The 20,294-nt window shown below is 40.1% G+C and overlaps 1 protein-coding gene across 3 annotated transcripts; it reads right to left on the bottom strand.

Moving 5' to 3' along the window:
- Window positions 1–167: 167 nt before the first annotated feature.
- On the bottom strand, window positions 168–19,531 carry ampd3a (adenosine monophosphate deaminase 3a). 3 transcript variants are annotated; one of them, XM_079422778.1, is made up of 16 exons: window positions 19,441–19,531; window positions 19,032–19,155; window positions 10,602–10,824; window positions 9,911–10,079; window positions 9,603–9,768; window positions 8,954–9,173; window positions 8,735–8,864; window positions 8,463–8,657; window positions 8,238–8,369; window positions 7,708–7,871; window positions 7,501–7,627; window positions 6,742–6,905; window positions 5,308–5,428; window positions 4,820–4,993; window positions 1,154–1,264; window positions 168–1,073 (listed from the first exon to the last, which is right to left on the bottom strand). In XM_079422778.1, exons 2-16 carry the CDS (start codon window positions 19,090–19,092, stop codon window positions 903–905), a joined length of 2,328 nt encoding a protein of 775 aa, XP_079278904.1. In that variant the 5' UTR covers window positions 19,093–19,155; window positions 19,441–19,531; the 3' UTR covers window positions 168–902. The 3 variants fall into 3 exon arrangements, with proteins under 3 accessions (XP_079278904.1, XP_079278905.1, XP_079278906.1); XM_079422779.1 differs by having other exon boundaries at window positions 19,032–19,109; window positions 19,441–19,524; XM_079422780.1 differs by lacking the exons at window positions 19,032–19,155; window positions 19,441–19,531 and adding an exon at window positions 12,655–12,824.
- Window positions 19,532–20,294: the final 763 nt, after the last annotated feature.

The raw sequence follows: 20,294 nt of genomic DNA on the forward strand, positions 1-20,294 counted from the left end.
GACGTATTTTGTCTATATAATTTTATTTTTGTACCTCCACCACATCCAATGAGCACCAGTGGCTTTATAAAGACACTCTCTGCTTCCGTTTTTGCATGTGTACAGAATATATTTATATGATGAAAAGGATTATATGACATTGGACATTAATGAAAAAGCACACAATATACAGGGAGAAAGAATTTATTAATTACTTTTTAGCCATTTACAAAATTGTTTTCCACACATGAAACATAAAAAAAAACTAGGTTAAAGCGGAATTTAGATTTTATTAAGTTGATTCAAGGAATACATATGTTGGCCTCAGAAAACATAGCACACTACAGGCACTGCATCAAACAAACCATTAACCAATGTTTCACAAATTAAAATATTCTCAAAGAAATAAATTCAAACCAAAACGTTGAGGCTGTATTTATATATATATTTTTTTTACTTTATATGTTCTGCATAGCAGTGGGTGGAATGTTCCAGATCTTTTTCTTTGCCAGAGAACCATCGAGATATAAGGTATAAACAGAGGTCGGAGTCAACTCCAAATGGTATGGGCCTTGTTAATATGCCCTACACCAAACCCAACCCTAAACCTACCCTCCCTCTTGGAGCTGTCCCAACCTACTTGCGGCATAAGTCCCTCCCACTTGGAGGTCTCCGGGCTGCAGTGATATATACTTGGAAGCATCTCGGTGTCTGCCTATTTCTGAAGCGCATAAATATTTTGAGGATATAGTTCACAATCTCCACAGGAGGGAGACACTGCCCGTGTAATGTAATGTCAAGGATGCCAAACACTTTTCACGTCATTGCATAGGCAGACGATAGTGTTTACGAGTGTTTATAAAAATAGCAATCATGCATATACAGAATGGGCACAGAGGGCTTAGAAGAGATGTATTGGACAGCTACTGTGACCCAACAACCTCTGACTTTACTGCATCTACGAGGAAGCTGAGTTCATTACACAGTGTCTCGTGTCTGTAGGCCATGCGGATCTGGGCTACATTTGTCCGCCGAATGTCATTCCCCTCTGGTCCATCTTTCAGGTAATTGACCCCAAGGAAATACTTTTTCTCCTGAGGAAAATTGCAAAGAGGCTTCAGTGTTGTGCTGAATAAATATTTATACACGGTTATGAACTGAGGATGTGCACTACCTCATGGGAAAGGCCACTCTGCAGCACGCTGTTCCTGGCGATCTCACACACATCACATGTGCTAAACTTCCACAGCTGGGCTGCAATAGCGTACTCCTCCATTAAAGCCTCCTGCAGTAGTAAAACAATTACAATATACATACATATATACATATATATATATATATATATATACACAGTGCTATGCATACATTTAGACACCCATGCTAAAGTTGACTAAAAAGAGAAATAAAAAAATAATCTTTTGGAAATTGAACTTAATGCCTTAATTAAAAAAAATTTGGAAAAATCCAACCTTTAAGGACACCAATTTTCTTTGTGAATGAATAATGTATCGTGAATGAATAATGTATCGTAAATAAATAAATGTTCTTCCTTAAAATACAGGGTGCATAAGTTTGGACACCCCTATGTTAAATTCCCATAGAGGCAGGCAGATTTTTATTTTTAAAAGCCAGTTACTTCATGGATCCAGGATACTATGCATCCTGATAAAGTTCCCTTGGCTTTTAGAATTAAAATAGCCCCACATCATCACATAGCCTTCACCATACCTAGAGATTGGCATGGAGTACTTTTCAGCTGTAGAGGATCGGTAGTGAAATATTGTTCTTGTAAATAATTTACAGCAGTGATGATGGTGTCAATCTTTAAATGCAAACAAATGACAAATTACGGTGAAGTGCAACCGTTAACGTACGGTATATATTAGGGATGGGAAGATTCCCCTATTCGGCAAACAAAAGTTAACGACGCGATGCATCGGTTTAAAAACTGCATCTGATACAAGTTGGCATTTGTATCGCGATGCATCGTTTCTAACATATTTGAATCGGTAAAAACCATTTATATATAATTACTAGTGGATGCGCTACACTTTTATTGTTTAGAAAGTGACCAATAATCTGTGACCAATATTTTATATGTTGATTTCTCAAATATTTGTATGTTATTTTTTATAGCTGGAAATCAGCGCAAAATTTCCAGTCTGCTCGACTTCTTGCGTGTGTTTTGTTGTGAAACGTAGTCTGCGGATCAGACAGTTGTCGGCGATTCTTCCTATTGTGAAATCGTGCAATGTGAAACCCCCTGTCGCGATACATTGTGCAATGTAAACACAGCAGCACTGAATGCTACCCCAGATACAGCTCAAAAAATTTGAATATCATGAAAAAGTTCATTTTTTCTTGCAGCTCATTTCAAAAAGTGAAACTTGCATATATTTTAGATTCATTACATGTAAAGTAAAACATTTCAAAAGTTTTTTTGTTTTAATTTTGATGATTAGAGCTTACAGCTCATGAAAGTCAAAAATCAGTATCTCATTTCTTCATTGATTTGAGTTTCAATTAATGACCATCCATACAGTATAAATCCGAGTGTCTCTTGTTCTTTGAAACCACAATAATGGGGAAGACTGCTGACTTGGCAACAGTCCAAAAGACGAACATTGACGCGTCCTCCACAAAGAGGGTAAGTCACAGAGGGTCATTACTGAAAGGTGTGGCTGTTTACAGAGTGCTGTATCAAAGCATATTAAATGCAAAGTTGACCGGAAGGAAGAAACTGGGTAGGAAAAGGTGCACAAGCAACAGGGATGACCGCAAGCTTGAGAATACTGTCAAGCAAAGCTGATTCAAACACTTGGGATAGTTCACAAGGAGTGGACTGAAGCTGGAGTCAGTGCATCAAGAGTCACCACGCTCAGACGTTTTCGGGAAAAGGGCTACCAAGCCACTTCTGAAGTAAATTTTGCATTTCATTTGGAAATCAAGGTCCCAGAGTCTGGAGGAAGAGTGGAGAGGCACAGAATCCATGTTGCTTGAAGTCCAGTGTGAAGTTTCCACAGTCAGTGATGATTTGGGCTGCCATGTCATCTGCTGGTGTACTGTGTTTTCTGAAGTCCAGTCAACGCAGCCATCTACCAGGAAATTTTAGAGCACTTCATGCTTCCTTCTGCTGACAAGCTTTACAGAGATGCTGATTTCATTTTCTAGTAGGACTTGGCACCTGCCCACACTGCCAAAGGTACCAAAAGCTGGTTCAATGACCATGGTGTTACTGTGCTTGATTGGCCAGCAAACTCGCCTGACCTGAACCCCATATACCTCCTTTCCACCAGCTGGAACCAGGTGCCAGTTCAGAGCCAGTGCTATAGTTGGTTCGATTGGCGAGCCCTTTAAGAACCGGTTGCTTTTCCACAGGCTAGCGAGCCAATACAGAGCCAGGTCTTACGTCACAATCCGTTTCATGTTTCAGTTCACTAGCGCGGCACAACAGGCTTGTTCGAGGTGCATCAGCGCCACGCAGACCGATCGATCGGCACACAACACACTAAAGCGCCGCGAGAGAGCGATCCAAAAGCATAAAGAGCTGTCTGCTTTCCAGTCGCTCCTGCAGCACCCCGATGCCTCGCACCGACCGGTCTGCGCAGCTCCGATCCATCCCGAACAAGCCTAAACAAACTATCAACAATGGCGGACGTTGCATTGCTATTGATGTTCATGGCTTTGCGAACCTACATCGGCATCCAAACATGGCGAATCAAACGTGTTCGCGTTTAGCTGCTATTTCAAATATGGCGGTCCAAAGTTTCTGTTCGTCTTGTTGGTCACGGTAACCCCGCCCCCAGCCTTCTTCCTTCTAGCCCAGCACTGTTTTGGTGCTACTTACGAACCACTTTTCCTGGTTCAGAGCTGGTGCTTTGGGTGCCGAAAGACAAGGAACCGGTTTGAAACTAGGCTCTGGCTCCGAACCAGCACTGGAACTGCCTTGGTGGAAAAGAATCTATGGGGTATTGTCAAGAGGAAGATGAGAGACACCAGACCCATGCAGATGACCTGAAGGCCGCTATCAAAGCAACCTGGGCTTCCATTACACCTGAGCAGTGCCACAGGCTGATTGCCTCCATGCCACGCCGGATTGATGCAGTAATTCATGCAAAAGGAGACCCAACCAAGTATTGAGTGCTTATACAGTAAATGAACATACTTTCCAGAAGCCTGACATTTCTGTTTAAAATATCCGTTTTTTATTGATCTTATGTAATATTCTAATTTTCTGAGACACTGATTTTTTGGTTTCCATTATCTGTAAGCCATAATCATCAAAATTTCAACAAATAAAGGCTTGAAATATTTCACTCTTTGTGTAATGAATCTAAATAATATATGGGTTTCACTTTCTGAAATGAATGACAAAAATATTGACCTTTTTCATTATATTCAAATTTTCTGAGATGTAATTTTCACAGTCATGCAGTGTGAAAACAACGGCGATCCGACGTGTTTGAAAATCGTGCAGTGTGAACTCGACATAAGTCCTGATCTGAATCAAATGATTTGTGATACACAATCCAATTGGAGCGCTTCGAATCAGCACCATTGCGTCTCAAAATGATTCACTGTTTCGGAGTTTCAAAAAGCTCTGTTGTGTTCTTCGCTTGTTTTCTCCATATAATTTATTCGTTGTTTGAATAACCGTGGAAATGAAATCATTACAATTAATAGGCCTAATGTACAATGTTTTTTATTAAACTGTGATCACATTACAGGGTTAAAATTCATTATTGAGCTTATTTATTGAAAGGTTAGAGCATTTTAGGGGGTACTTCAGGTACATTTAGGAAATTGGGGTACAGCTGTAAGATGGTTGTATGAGTCTGACCTTGGTGTAGTGGAACTGCATGGGATCATCAGTGGAGAGCGACACACACAGGCCTTTGTGTAGGAACTCTCGCAGTGGGTTCTTGGAGTATTCCAGGAACAGACTGTTGTTACTCAGTGGGGACATGGCAATGGGCACTTGGGCAAGATAATACAGGTACTGCAGCACTGGACTCTGGAAAAAACACACGTGTTACGTATGATAGCTTGTTCAGTTTGATCATGAGATTAAATGCTCTGATCAGGCTCTTGGGCCCGCTTGCTTCCACATGTCTCATCTGCAACTTCATGAATAGACTTGGGCTGAAGATTTGAACTCTGAAATCCATTTTCTTTGCCACCACCATCAAGTACAATATATTTGGTAATTTGACTAATAAGCTCGTACAATGAATAGTTGTCTCTCATGTTTTCTGAATTATATTGCACAAGACTTCATTTTTAAGTGCCTCTGACCACAATAGTCTGAACTAATCTTCTAATTCTAACCTTTTTCAGGTTTAAACCATGCGAGATGTTGTCCGCAGTGAGAAAAGCTGAAACCAGGTGGGTGATAGAACCAGCTTCACCACAGTGTGGACGAAATTGAAAGGTACTAAGACCACGTTCCCTGTAAAACACACACATATACAAGCTGAAACAACCAATAGAAAATTATAGCCCTCCGTTTGTTGCAGTTATAGTGTCCAAATAACAAGAAATTAGAACAAATGAGAAAAATAAATTGGCATTTGCAAGAATGAACACATTAGAGACAAAATACACTATAGCATACAACATCACAGCTGCTATTTAGGGTACTTTTCAGTCCCACCAAGACTTCAGATTTTTGTGGAGATTTCATTGATTGCCGTGAAAATGCACCAATAATCCTGATGTTTTTATGTAAGTAAAGTTAGCGACTGTAAGATTCTAATTAAAATTGTTGTACATAATTACTGAATTTGGGGTCCTTGTCCCTCAAACGCAATGCAGCACAGAAATACTCTAAAATAGTAAATAATGAATAATTATGCTTGGCTGAAAATACAGAATTGTATACAATAGCAGAAATAAGATGAATATGCAAGCTGCTTGATTTTGCATTAAATTCTGCACTTGTAGAATCGCAAAATCCTGGAGGGATTGACTTTTAGTGCTTCAGATGGCAAAATAGATGGTACTTAGATCAATTTCACATTGTGATTAAAAAGTCACAGGCAGGTGTTCAAGTGCTGTTTGTCTGTGTACATGTTACATATACAATGGGGCATAGTGGGGCAATCTCAACTCGCAACCTCTGGCATTAAACTTTTAATTTGGGTGCCAAAGGGACACAGTAAAAATCCTAGTGGCATACTAAAACATAAACTGAAAAAAGTGGTAACCTGTAGTTGTTATTTCAAGGATCCCCTAAAATGTTTTCATTTAATGTCATTTTTATTTACTCAGATTCAATTATCTTTTTTGACATTTCATTCATTTAGATGCCATCAAATAAAGAACACTATTCAGGCTATCTGAAACATTTCCTGTAATTCCTGTGTTATTGGCCCAGTCCATAATCCATTCTTTATAAATTGGAAATATTATGTCAGTTATTTCTACTGACAGTATTCCAGAGGCTTTAACAGTATCCTAGTTGTAAGCCAATATGTGTGTATTACTGATACAGTGGTATTTATACATGTCCTGGTGCATAGTGGAACACTCACATATGCAATTGGAAACCTTTTCTTCCTGAATGCCTTTCGGTACCTATTCAAAGTTTATAAAAGCCTGGGGGCATTGTAGAAGATCTTTATTGCAAATATTAAAGTAATGTCTGTTTACTTCCTCCTTCAATGCAGACATTTTTCCTATTGTTATGGGAAATGTAGCCTTTCCCTTCACCTAATGGAATTTTCCAGTTGGTGTGTGGAACAGATATAATGGAGCACATACTTCCTGAGGTTGTTGAGCACCATGATGTTGGCATACATGTGGAAGAGGTAGTAGCTGTAGGGCGGATTGTCATCTGTTGTCCATTGCTCAGGCTTGGGGCTCTTATAAGAGAACATGTGATCACTATGTTTGGATTCATCATCCACACTGTCAAAGCCAGTCACCTGTGAAAGAGGGGACATCCTATAAGTAAAGTCTAGGGGGAGAAAAAAAGAGTCTGCAATGTTTTTCTCAATCTGAAGTGTACCCTGTGATTTGAAATAATGTTCTAACATTGCAACAACTATGATTATTAATTGATCAAAACAAAAATATAAAATACACTACATGGATAAAATAATGTGGACACCAGCTTCCACTCTTCTTAAAAGGTTTCCACTAGATGTACATGGACATGGATGCAGGAATTTGCTCCTATTCAGACACGAGCATTAGTGAGGTCAGGCATTGGTCAGAGGTCAGGCGTTGGCTAATGGGGCCTGACTTGCGGTTGTCATTTTCATTAGGCCTAATCCTTAAATATGTTGAGTGGGGTTCAGATTTGGGCTTTGTGCAGACCAGTCACGTTTTTCATGATCCTGAAAGCACACAATTCTCTAGAATGTTATTGTATGCTATAAACATTAAGATTTGAATAACTGTAATATTCAAACCATTACTTAAAAGGGAATGTCCACATACATCTGGCCATGAAGTATTTAAAACAATTAAAGTACGTTGATTAAACTTATTTACATCTATTATGAACCTTGAACTTACATATTTTAGAAATACATGGAGCTCTTTGTGCTGCTGAGGATTCACTGTTGCCTCAAACAGAGGAAGGAAAATGTTCTCAAGCATCTTGGCAAAATTAGGAATCAACTTACGTGACTTGAAAATGTCACTGAAAGAAATAAACACAACATTATTGCACAACAAGAAATGAATACTTTCTGAAAATGTAGCATTAATGTAGCTATTTACTATATTCTGGGCACTTGTATGATCCAGCGCATGTTTGGAGAGTACACTTTGTGCTGAATAAACCAATGGGAGAGACTTTCCCACTCCTCGGGGCAACGTCCATAGATGGACAGTCGCGGTTCGGCATGCTGATACTTGCTCTCTTCCAGATCATGTGCTACTTCCTGACAGGGTCAAAAAGATACAAAAGACTCTTAAATGAGAAATATACGAGTACATTTTGGAAAAAAAAAATTTACGTTATACATTTAAAAAATGTAAATGTAAGTTAGCTGAACTTTACATTTGCCCTCAACAGGTAAAGTATTATTCACTAGTACAGTAGTTGGTATCTTGACGGTCTCTGTGTTTCTGGCACAAAACTGTGCTTAAGCACAAATTTTAAGTTTAGAGTTTCAAAAGGTTCACTTTTACACTGAAATTTGCATTAATATTTGTAATAATATAATCTGTGTAGGTAAAAACACGGTGCATCTCTATAGTTTGACTGAACCCACGCCCTTAGTCTTGTGTAGATAAAATGACTGTACCTTGATCAAGAGGGCAAAATACTCCCCTTTGATGTAATTGTCAGTCTTCAAGTAGATTTCCCGTAGCTCATTTGCTCCTACTGGATTGTACTTGGAGTTGAATTTGTCAAAGCGATGAAAGGTTTGTCTACCCTGAAAATAAACTAAACATGAAGTATACTGTACATGCCACCACCATATCCTTGTGCTGTAACATATACAACATATAGATAAGACTGTACTTACGGCATGGACATCTAAGGAGTCTACAGTAAGATCATAAGGGTCCATATTCAGGTTGTTAAACACCTGTTTGAGAGTTAGTTTAACCCCTGCCTTCTCCAGGACAACTCTCTCTGCATCAGTTTTATAGGTTGTTTGGATGAAATTAAGCAGGTGTTTCTGGTTCATACATGCTGCTGCATGGATATGCGTGTCCACCTGTAAGTTAGCATTTGTGTACATTTAGGCAGTTGGGAAAATCACTTTTGCATATACTGATGTGTTCCAAATTATACCTTTCTGACATTGTAGAAATCTCTATGAGGAACACCCTTGAGTTCTTTTAGTTCCGCCATTTCGTTGAGCATTTCATGTAGGTAAAACTTTGACCCAAGGAAGTTCAGTCGTCTATGACAGTAGGTCTTACTGTTTAAAGAAGAAATACTGTTTTAGATCTCAGAATTGCAGATGAGGAGAATTGGTGACTTCGGTGGTGATATTTGTTGGAGACTTACGTAGGTCCGTCGATGATCATGGCGAGCACATGACTCATGTCAATGGCAAATGTCTCCAGGTCTGGATAAGGCAGACAGTGTGGTTTGTTCATACTCAGAGCTTCAGTGTTTTCATATACATAAATAATACCATCCTTCATCTTCATCGGATAATTGAGGTTATCTGGAATATTCTCCATGCTGTAAGGATCCTCTCCCTCACCAGGGCAGGGACAGATATCTACAGAGAGCAGGAGAATAAAAAAAAAAAAAAAAAAAAGGTAAGCAAAACATAGCTGGTTGACCAAGAAAGTATTGCTGGTTAAGTTAGCAAGAAGACCAGTAGACCAGTACAGTATCCCTTGCTGATGACCAGCAGAAAAACGCTGGTTTTTCCCATCAGAGGAGAAAGAATCGTTCCCATAGTAGCACAAAATTTTCAAGTGTTCTTAGTTGAGCTACATATAACTCATGTCAGCTCTTATGTCTAAAATTAGTTCAACGTTGATGTCTTGCGAAGCGACTTTAGACAGGGACTAAAGAGGAACATCAGTTTTGTAAACAAAAAATCCACTGAAATGTTTATAGAGCCTAAAATATACCTAGAAAAAAAAAACATGGTCTCCATGTCATGTCTGATTAAGCAAACTCTAAGCAAATACAGATGTACCTGGAAAGATTTCATCTTCTTCTGTCCACTGTTTATTTGCTGCATTATATAAAAACTGTGTAGTGGTCCGTGGGAATCTGTGATATGCCAGTTTTGAGTATTTTTCTCGAATAAAGAGAGCTTTTAGCAGACTTTTAGCTGCTTGCTCATAGTCCTCAACTGTAATCTGTAAGAACACAGTTATTGTAAGACAGAACACGATTGTTAAAACATGATTAGCTGTTAAAAGCGCCTGTGGTGGTTAAACCTTCAACAAATTATGACAAAGTAGAGAAAGTTGTTTGATTGTAAATTGTAACTATACACACCCCAGCACAGTAGTCTCCACTTATGGTGACTCTTTGATACTCCAGGAAATTTTGTGAGATGGTAGAGGAAGGGGAAATGAGGGGCATCACCACACCCCGAACACTATCCGTACTTAATGGGTTTTGTAGTGACATAGATTGGGACCGAATCATCTTAAAACTCTTCTTCCTATAAAAGATTAAAACAAATAGGGGCTAAAAATTTAATAATAAATTCATTAAGCATGTGTGTCATATCAGTAATTCAAAATGAATTCCAGCATCTGATGGTAACTGGTTTGACATGTTTTCAAGATGGTTTAATGTGGTCATTAACTGGCCCAAGCTGGTCTAGATCAGGGGTTTCCAATCCTGGAGGGCCACTGTTCTGTAGAGTTCAACTCCAACCCTAATTAAACATGCCTGAACCTAATTAATCAAGGTCTTCAGGAACATTAGAAACATCTAGTCAGGTATGCTGGGGCAGGTTGGAGCTAAATTCTGCAGGACGTTGACTCTCCAGAAGCAGGTTTGGAAACCCCTGGTCTACATATTGGTCAAAATAATGAAAGACCACTTTGGGAAAACAGCTAACCAGCTAACCATCACATCCAAAGACCAGCTTGTCTACCATAGACTGGTACGACCTGGTGTCTCAATCAGGGTGAGGCTACTGATAGTAATCTACACTGAAGAACTAATTGATTCTGACCTTTTGGCACTTTCCTCTGACTGTTGCTCAGCCAGTTCTCTGAGTAGCTCCCTCTGTTTGGCTTCCTGCAAGCCTATGGGACAGTCCTCAGGAACAGTGTACAAGGACAGGGCATCTTTTGTGTCCTCTTCCTTCAGTGCCGAGGCATACACCTTCTCCGCCAGCAGACGAACTTCCTCATCCACATCACTCAGAGCAATCTTTGGGAACTGCCGTGGCATATCTGTATAGGGGAACATTTAAACACACCTCAGTAACAATAAGCTGTTGAATTCATGAAGTCATCTTCTAAGGCCTATGTCCAATTCTCATTTTAAGTCGTGTTGAAATCAAACAAGCATTTACAAAAGTGCTGTACTAGTTCCTGAGTTGCTGTCACTGCTCAAAACAACACTTTGATATATGTTTCATGGTTCATATCAATATGCTTGCTGTAAATATTCCTGGGATGCCATGTGCATTCCCAGGCCTTTGATTCAGGCCTGCAAAGTCAATCACTAGGCCAGTGCACAGGTGCAGACACACTGCCCTATAAAACAGTTATGTCTGTGTGAGGATAGATCAAGTGTCTGAGCCCTGGCTGTGACTTCTCCCTGAACAGTTAGGAACATGGTCCACAGTGGCCATATCAGATGCTATCCTTGGCAAGAACCAGATCCCTTTGTCAAGGTTTCCATTCTTCTAAGCCATTCTGAGAACTTCCAGTTTGTACCCGTCATACTGACTGTTGCCAGCTGCTTAACCATAGCTACTTTACGCATCTGAGAACAAGCCAAAGGATATCTGGCACAAAACTGGAGCATATTTCATCTAGCTCCATTGATTGAGAAATAAAATTAACAAAGTTTTAAATCACAATCACTTTTCCCACAAGATCACAAGCTTCAATATCTTCTCCGTTACACACAAATCAAAGTCTGTCTGAAAAATAATGCTGACTCAAGGCCATGCCCTTAGCTTCTCTCAATTGTTTTTGTTTTGATTGACCATTGCATCTATTTCCACTCCAAACTTTGTTTAGGATCACTGCACTCAAACACTTCATGGACAACAAGGAAGTCGTCCTACACTGCCACTGTACATACAAGACGTGTCAGAAAATAGTTACTGGTTCTGAAATGAGTACACTCTACTTCTGTCTGTGGTGACCTGACATGCACAGCTGTGCGACTGCTGCCATTCTTACCTTCAGCCCCCGTCACTGCCATTTCAGCTTCGGCTGTTCTTAGCTGCCGCACTTCAAATGTGTGGGTTTATGTTTTGTGTGGGCCATGTCCAGTCGCACTATGAGAAACTGCTGTTGTCTGACTACAGTTTTGTTTTCTTGAGTGTCTCTCTCTCTCTCTCTCTCTCTATTTTAAGAGGTTGAAAGCCTCATGTCTACAGAGCTACTAATCCTTTGAATATGTCACCACCGCCTGTCAACAAAAAGTGACCATGAATCCTATATCGAGAACCGCTTTCAAACAGGACCTTGGTCAATCCTCCCAGCCCGTACATACAAACACGGGATTCCCAACTCTTTGGGATTTACTCCTTCACGACCCTGTAAAGTTCAGCCCATAAATCCCCGAGCTGATCTCTGAAACCCAACTGTTCATGTGAACGGAATCTGTGGCCAAAAGAGCATCTCCTTTGACAGCTTCAGCTATCCCTCACCCCCCAAAACAGCCTCTAATCCCAGCTCTGACCTTGCTTTAGACACGTATCATTTTAGCCCCAGATAAACAGTTCTGCTGGCCACTATCATTGGTCTGCATGGGGCATCATGTCACTAAAAGTCCAGAGGTAATCACCCCTGAAACTGATACCTCTTGGTTGCTTCAGAGCTTAAACTGTGTGTTGACAGAAAGGGTGCTGTTCATGTTGTCCCAAAGCATGGGAGCATGCCCAGCATCTATTTGTATCACATCCATGTATCATTTGTCTTTTTAGACACAGTGATTGTTTGAAGCACACAGCATGATCCACTTACACACAAACACACAAACTGAGATATGGAAAGCAGACTGTAAAAACTTAGTGTGAGGGGACAAAGGGGAAGTAGGTTTACCTGATCTGACTGTTGTCCTTTATGTTCCTGTAACAGCTGCTTTTATCTCATACCTTATCCAACTGGAGCTCCAACAGCAAAACCTACCCAACTCACTCCGTCAGAGCAAGTGCGCCTGTCAGCCTGACCTGAAACTTGGGAGAAAGGTCACGTGGACGCCTCACAATCCTAGTGATGTACTGGGTATTATTACAGGCTGTTGAACAGGGCTGGGGGAGGAACTGGAAGTGGATTTTTCAGGCTGGAATTAAGGTGCAGCTTGAAAATCTCCCATCCCATCCCAGCTAACAAAATTACATAACTGTTACGTAAGTGAAACGTAATCTGGTGACCAAAGTTACGTCGCGGATCAATAGTTGTGTGCTGGTAACCAGTTGGTAAATTTTTATAATTATTTATTTTCTATGGGCGGACATGCAGTAAGTAGTTAAACCTAATTTATGTCCAAATATGCCCAAACTAATGTAAAGGCTGTTTCAACAGCTGTGAATGATACAGACTCGAAATGAATTCAGTTCCTTTATTTTGAAAAACACACGAGTATGAACAGTAAAATACACTCAAATTATTAATAAAAACATAGGATATACAGCGAAATATGAATGAAAGCATTCTGGACGTTCAGTGCTCAGAATAAATATAAACAGATATGCTATGCTAGCGTAACATTTGCTAGCAGACATTTCAGATAATTAAGGAAAGATACCATAATCACAGAGGTATAAATATTAACAAAAGTACTCAAAGTAGACTGTGGAAAGTGTTACTTAACTAATCTGACGAAGTTGTTATATTTTTTTTGGTATAACTGACGAGAAACGGAGAGAAATGTCAGACGCGTCCTCTCCAGCAGCTGAAGCTGACGTGTCCGCGGTTGCCATGGTAACTCTCAACGGCCCAGTACTACACACAACAACAATAATAATAAAAAAGGGTTTTAGCGTCTTTCCAGAGTTATTTTATACATTTATAAACTTATTTATTTGTTATAAATTCTAATACTCACCTCAGAAAAACGAATTATTTTGTCAGACGCAGCTGAAGTAGCTAAAAAAGTGCCTCCTGATTCAGTATCTGCGAAAATGAGATGGTGTAGCCTGCTCCGTGTCATTATTTCAACCTTATCTTCATAACTTGTTAAGAAATAAAAAGACGCATAAAAATGTATTTTCCTTTCTTGTAAACATCCTGTGCGCGCGCGGAGTGTCACGTGAGCCAGCTGTGGATGCGCGCGCGCATGTCACGTCACTACATTAATCTTTTTATCACTTTATTAAACCTTCAAATAACAAACAGACATGTTAAACACATTAACAATAAATCCAAGCAGCATAAACAAAACACTAAAAATAAAAAGTAAATAAAATAAACATTAAAATAATACTAAAAGCAAATTATAACACAAATTAAATTACAGTTTTAAGGCACTCTTCGTTTTTAAAATGTTTTATGGATTGAAATAAAATTCTAAAATCATTTTCGAGGAGAAACTTCTACATATTATTGCACAGAAATGCAATCTCTTTATTTGCACTATATAAGCAATTGTCCATATTCTGAACATTTTATCTTATAGGAACTTTCAATCTTGTGTCTGACGTTTACTTATGCTTCTAAATAGCAAATTCTGGTATTCGGAGCATATAAAGAACGTGTAAATGATGGTCATGAAATTACGTGCATGCAACGTTGCAGTTACGTTGCCAGTAAGTCATTATGTTACCAATATATTACCAATAGAGGACATACCTGGCAACATTGTGAGCAGTGTTACTTTGGAAATGTAATAGGTTACAGATTACAAGTTACCCTACTTAAAATGTAATAGGTAGTGTAACCTTTCAATTACTTTATTAAAGTAATGTAACTGATTACATTTTGATTCCTTTTCTACATTTCTAATGTTTTCAAATGTTAATCATTTCCAAACAGGCAGGGTAGAACTCAACACTGATTACTGCCAGACTTTCAAAATCCTTCATCACTTGAATTAAATTTTAACAGTCTCAGTTATCAAGCCATTTTTGGAGTGAATAACCAGCGCTCTCTTTCACTTTAAATACCACGACTGAGGTGAGACCCTTGAGTTGACGAGTATAGAATCTAAACCGAAGATCTGTCATTTAAGCTGTGCAAGTTTAGTTGAATACCTTTCTACATTGAGGCTGTAAATGCTTGTGTAAATAATGAATGACTACCACTCTGTTTTCTTGCACCTGATGGCTCAGAGGTGCTTTGCTATCATGAGGCTCTGTTTACAATGTAACTGCAAACAATGTAATAGGTTATAGTTCAGTAGCAGTGTCGTAGCCAGAATTGTATTTTTGGGCGGGCCTGGGCAAAAGTGAGCGGGCACTAGGCTAACTAACGGACGGAGTCCAGTGGCGTAGCGCAAATATTGTAAATATTTGTTTTAAACCAGGAAGGCCAGCCGATGGATATCACACAAGCAAGGTGAGTGTGATTTCACCAAGTACAACATGTTCCTGGATCAACAATCAACCGATCAGAATAGAAATATAACTTTTTCAGGAAATATCTGAAATCTTCAGGAATATACACCCTTGTTAAGCAGCTATCATTTCCCACTGATTTTAGGAATAAATTATGGGTAGGCTTAGGTTTAGGGGTAGGGATTGGGTCAAGTCTATATTTTTGGACAGTAATGTTGATCCAGGATCAACAAAAGATGTTGATCCGGGAACATGTCTTACTTGGCAAAATCACGGCGACCCACACAAGCAACGTGCAAACTTTGCCCAAGAGTTATGCGGTCTTAATCTCAGTTGATTCACTAGGATGTGAAAGTAAAAACTGATGGCGCTTTCGGCATCTGACGCTGCATTAACGGTGCATAATAGACTTGTTTGAGATGAGCAAAATCTGCAGTAGCCCCTCACTGCAGAACAAAGACCCAGGAGGCGGGGTTGGATCCACATCTAGGGGTGGAGATGGTAGGTTTAGGGGTGGGGATGGGTGGGGTTAGGGATCATGGGGTGGAGACGGGTAGGTTTAGGGGTGGGGATGGGTGGGCTTAGGGATCAGGGGGTGGAGACGGGGAGGTTTAGGGGTGGGGATGGGTGGGCTTAGGGATCAGGGGGTGGAGACGGGTAGGTTTAGGGGTGGGGATGGGTGGGGTTAGGGATCAGGGGGTGGAGACGGGTAGGTTTAGGGGTGGGGATGGGTGGGGTTAGGGATCATGGGGTGGAGACGGGTAGGTTTAGGGGTGGGGATGGGTGGGCTTAGGGATCAGGGGGTGGAGACGGGGAGGTTTAGGGGTGGGGATGGGTGGGCTTAGGGATCAGGGGGTGGAGACGGGTAGGTTTAGGGGTGGGGATGGGTGGGCTTAGGGATCAGGGGGTGGAGACGGGTAGGTTTAGGGGTGGGGATGGGTGGGTTTAGGGATCAGGGGGTGGAGACAGGTAGGTTTAGGGGTGGGGATGGGTGGGCTTAGGGATCAGGGGGTGGAGACGGGTAGGTTTAGGGGTGGGGATAGGTGGGCTTAGGGATCAGGGGGTGGAGACAGGTAGGTTTAGGGGTGGGGATGGGTGGGGTTAGGGATCATGGGGTGGAGACTGGTAGGTTTAGGGGTGGGGATGGGTGGGCTTAGGGATCATGGGGTGGAGACGGGTAGGTTTAGGGGTGGGGATGGGTGGGCTTAGGGATCAGGGGGTGGAGACAGGTAGGTTCAGGGGTGGGGATGGGTGGGCTTAGGGATCAGGGGGTGGAGACGGGTAGGTTTAGGGGTGGGGATGGGTGGGCTTAGGGATCATGGGGTGGAGACGGGTAGGTTTAGGGGTGGGGATGGGTGGGCTTAGGGATCATGGGGTGGAGACGGGTAGGTTTAGGTATATGTAAGGTGGGAGGAGTTGGATCTAGATCCAACCACACCCCCTGGATCTTGTGTTCTGCAGTGAGGAACATCTCAAAATCTGTGCAGAACTGATCACCAGTGAAAATAGCATGCACTTCGAGTGTCTTGTTCATCATATTTATATTCATATAAAAGCAACAGAACTGAAATTATAGGCTATCACGTTTATCAGCCGCACAGCACATGAGTGAGAATAATGCGATATCTGCCTTTGATCTCGTAGACTGTAGTTCAGCTGTCCTGGATGCAATTCAACAGAAGAAGACACACAGCGCTTCGTTTCAGAGCAAATGCAGCCAAACCTAAGGGGCGTTTGGATGAATATGTAAATATATATTTATAGAGTACTTTATGCAATAGATAGCCTTAATTCAAGCAGCTTTACGGTATTAAACATGAAAAACCTGAGTCAGTGTCGCTTTCAGTTAGAATTACAACTTGATTTTCTGTAATTTTGGGAAGTCCTGGCCTAATGGTTAGAGAGTCGGACTCATAATCCAAAGGTTGCGGGTTCGAGTCTCGGGCCGGCAGGGATTGTAGGTGGGGGAGTGAATGTCCAGCGCTCTCTCCGCCCTCAATACCACGACTGAGGTCCCCTTGAGCAAGGCACCGAACCCCCAACTGCTCCCCGGGCGCCGCAGCATAAATGGCTGCCCACTGCTCCGGGTGTGTGTTCACGGTGTGTGTGTGCACGTTGGATGGGTTAAATGCAGAGCACGAATTCCGAGTATGGGTCACCATACTTGGCAGTATGTCACTTCACTTCACTTCACTTAAAGCAGCTCTCCAGTGTGGAGCTAGCTAATGATAAAATATTTTTCCCTTATTAAATATTCCCTTAATATTTCTCTTGTAGCCCGAAACGTAGGCTAGTGGAAAAAATAAATTAAATAAATAAAAATTGGAGAGAGAAGAAACGTATTTTGTGTTAAACAGGTTGTTTTTTTCTTTTAAAAAAAGTCGGTGCTTGAAATAGGCTAAAGCTTTTCATTGATGATTGGAGTGTTAAAAATTTTAATTATAGGCCTTTAATTCATTGTATAATAAACCTGTTTTGAAAGACCTTTTTAAAAACATTTTCAATGAGGAGTAAGGCAGCCTAATTTTCATTATCCTCGCGGCAGTTTTTTTTTGCAGATTCCAAGTGTGTTTTCATGTGTCTTCACTGAGGAGAGGATTGAGTTTGGCCACACTGCCATAAAGCCCAGATCGGTGGAGTGTTGCAGTGATGTTTGTCCTTCTGTAGGTTTCTCCTATCTGCATATATGATCATGGAGCTCAACTAGAGTGACCATCAGATTCTTCGTCATCGCTCTAACCAAAGCCCTTCTCCATCAATTGCTCAGTTTGGCCAGGAGGCCATCTCTAAGAAGAAGGTTCCTTCAGTGCAGCAGAATATTTTCTGAACTCTTCCTCAGATGTTTGGCTTGACTAAAACCTGTTTCTGAGCTCTACAGGCAGTTATTTTGACCTCAGGGTTTTGCTCTGATATGCATTATCAGCTGTTAAACCTTTTCTGAGAGGTGTGTGCCTTTCCAAATCATACTTATTCAAATTAATTTTCCACAGTTTAACTCAACTCGATATGAGTGCTCCTGAGCTAAATTACAAGTGTCCCAGAAAAGGGTATGAATACTTCAGCAATGGAATTATTTCAGTTTTTTATTTCTAATAAAGTTACAAACCTGTTTTGTGCTTTGTCATTATGGTGTAGATTGATGTGGAAAAAAATGTAATTGAAAGCAGTTTAACATAAGGCTGCAACATAACAAAACGTGAAAAAGATGAAGGGGTATGAATACTTTCGCAAGGCACTATGGATGTATATTTACTGACATGTCTTATTGCTTGATCGAGCTTGTAAAACCGCTGTGAGAACATTGTGCGTTTCAAGCTTCTGTGCAAATCACATATTTCCAAAGGAAATGAGCATGAGTTGATAAGTTTAAGGACAGGCTATGACAGGGATGCAGATAGGAATCGCAGGACCCATGTTTATACCCCTATTTATATAAAAAATGTCTGATTGTCTCAAACAAAACAAACTGTATTTTGTTTTGTCATTTACTGTATCATGCCTAATGTTACAGTAAATGTAACATTACATTTACTGTAATGTTACATTTACCTAATGTCTAGTAAAATTTTCTGCTTTTACTAGAATTGGTATTTGTATTGCAGCACTTCTCATGTTACTGTCTTCTTAGGATGGATTATTTTGTGCCCTAGCATTCCTTTGGATAAAGCCATTTGCTAAATTAGCAAATATAAATGTTTCTGTAATGTCTCCTTTTAGGGCCCAGGATAACATTCCTGGTTGCCCCCTTCTGGTTGGAATCAGAATCCATTCCTGCAGTAAACAATTGAATTCAAAACTGCTGCAATAAAAAAAAATCTCAAATCTCATAAAAAAAAAAATCCATGATATGATACTGATATTAAAAATACTAATGGTAGACTGTTTCTTGCTGCTGGATATGAAAGACAGATCATAAACGCTCACCCTTTCCCAAACATGGGCTGGAAAGCTGCTTCACTATGGGCGTCTGGAGTCTCTGCATCATTTCCTGTGTGCTCAGGCCTGGAGAGTGAGAACACAGAGCAGCATGCGCAGTAACAGGAAAAGACTAGAGCACAGGAGAAATGAATCGGTGGGTTTCTTGCATTAGCATTACTGCAACAGATTTAATGCCATGTTGAATAGGTGGCATCTATTTGTAACTGTTCATTATAATTGCTGGTAAAGGGTAACATTATACAGACACAAAACTACTAAATGTATCATGATAAAAAACTGTTAAGGTCTTTGAAAATTGCTTATTAATGTGGTTATGTGTTGCATTAAGAGAAAGAAAAGTCAGGTAGTTTATTCATAATGTTCTAAATGTTAGTAATCTTATTGAAGCACTTACCCAGCCTTAGATCTTACAGAACTCTGTGTCCTCTGTGTAGCTGCACTGCTATTATAAACCCTTGAAGTTCTCTCAGGAAAGAAATGAAGGGAAAAAACCCACTCAGTTCTGCCCCCAAGTGATGAATGAGATATGGCACATGGAATTCACTTAGCAAAGAGAGAAAACAGCAGAATCAGTTTGCCACTTTACACCTCAAATCAAAACACAGGGCTTTAAAATGACAAAGTCACTTGCCTTTCACAGATGTTTAGCATTATTTAAGTAGACATAGGTTTAGGAGGTTTCAAAAAAATGCAAAAAAATTCTTCCTCTGTTATTATTCATTATTGCCCCCTTGTGGAGATGTGCACTTGTGTCCTTGAATAAGAAGGTTCTGTGGCCACATAAAGTATTTGGAAACACATGGATGTCATTATATTGGATAACATAATAACAAACTAAGGTATTTTTAAACAACACATTACTTTCCAAAAATAAAATGAAAAAAAATCTTACATTAAGGTGTCATTTGTTAACATTAGTTAATATATTAACTAATATGAACTATACATTTATTAGCCTACATTATTGATTAATTTTTCTTACTGTTAGTTAATAAAAATACAGTTGTTCATTGTTTATTCATGTTAGTTCACAGTGCATAAACTAATGTTAACAAGCACAACTCGTGATTTTAATAATGCATTAGTAAATGCTGAAATTAACTAAGATTAATAAATGCTGTAGAAGTATCGTTCATTCTTAGTTCATGTTAACTAATGTGAACTAATGGACCTTATTGTAAAGTGTTACCCAAAATGCTGGCATTTGCATTTGTAGGAGGTAGGTGGCCATTTCAATCATATGGATTT

The sequence above is a fragment of the Barbus barbus genome, assembly GCF_936440315.1.
Source record: "Barbus barbus genome assembly, chromosome: 1".
Taxonomy (NCBI): domain Eukaryota; kingdom Metazoa; phylum Chordata; class Actinopteri; order Cypriniformes; family Cyprinidae; genus Barbus; species Barbus barbus.

Bases quoted from the DNA above. Each gene is read 5' to 3' on its own strand.
- ampd3a (XM_079422778.1), bottom strand. From the start codon at position 19,092: ATGATGCAGAGACTCCAGACGCCCATAGTGAAGCAGCTTTCCAGCCCA. The intron at 9,769-9,910 runs GTGTGTATAGTT...GTGTTCTTACAG, and splicing joins GTGGAGACTACTGTGCTGGG to ATTACAGTTGAGGACTATGA. The intron at 1,265-4,819 runs GTCAGACTCATA...TTACTACTGCAG, and splicing joins TGCAGTTCCACTACACCAAG to GAGGCTTTAATGGAGGAGTA.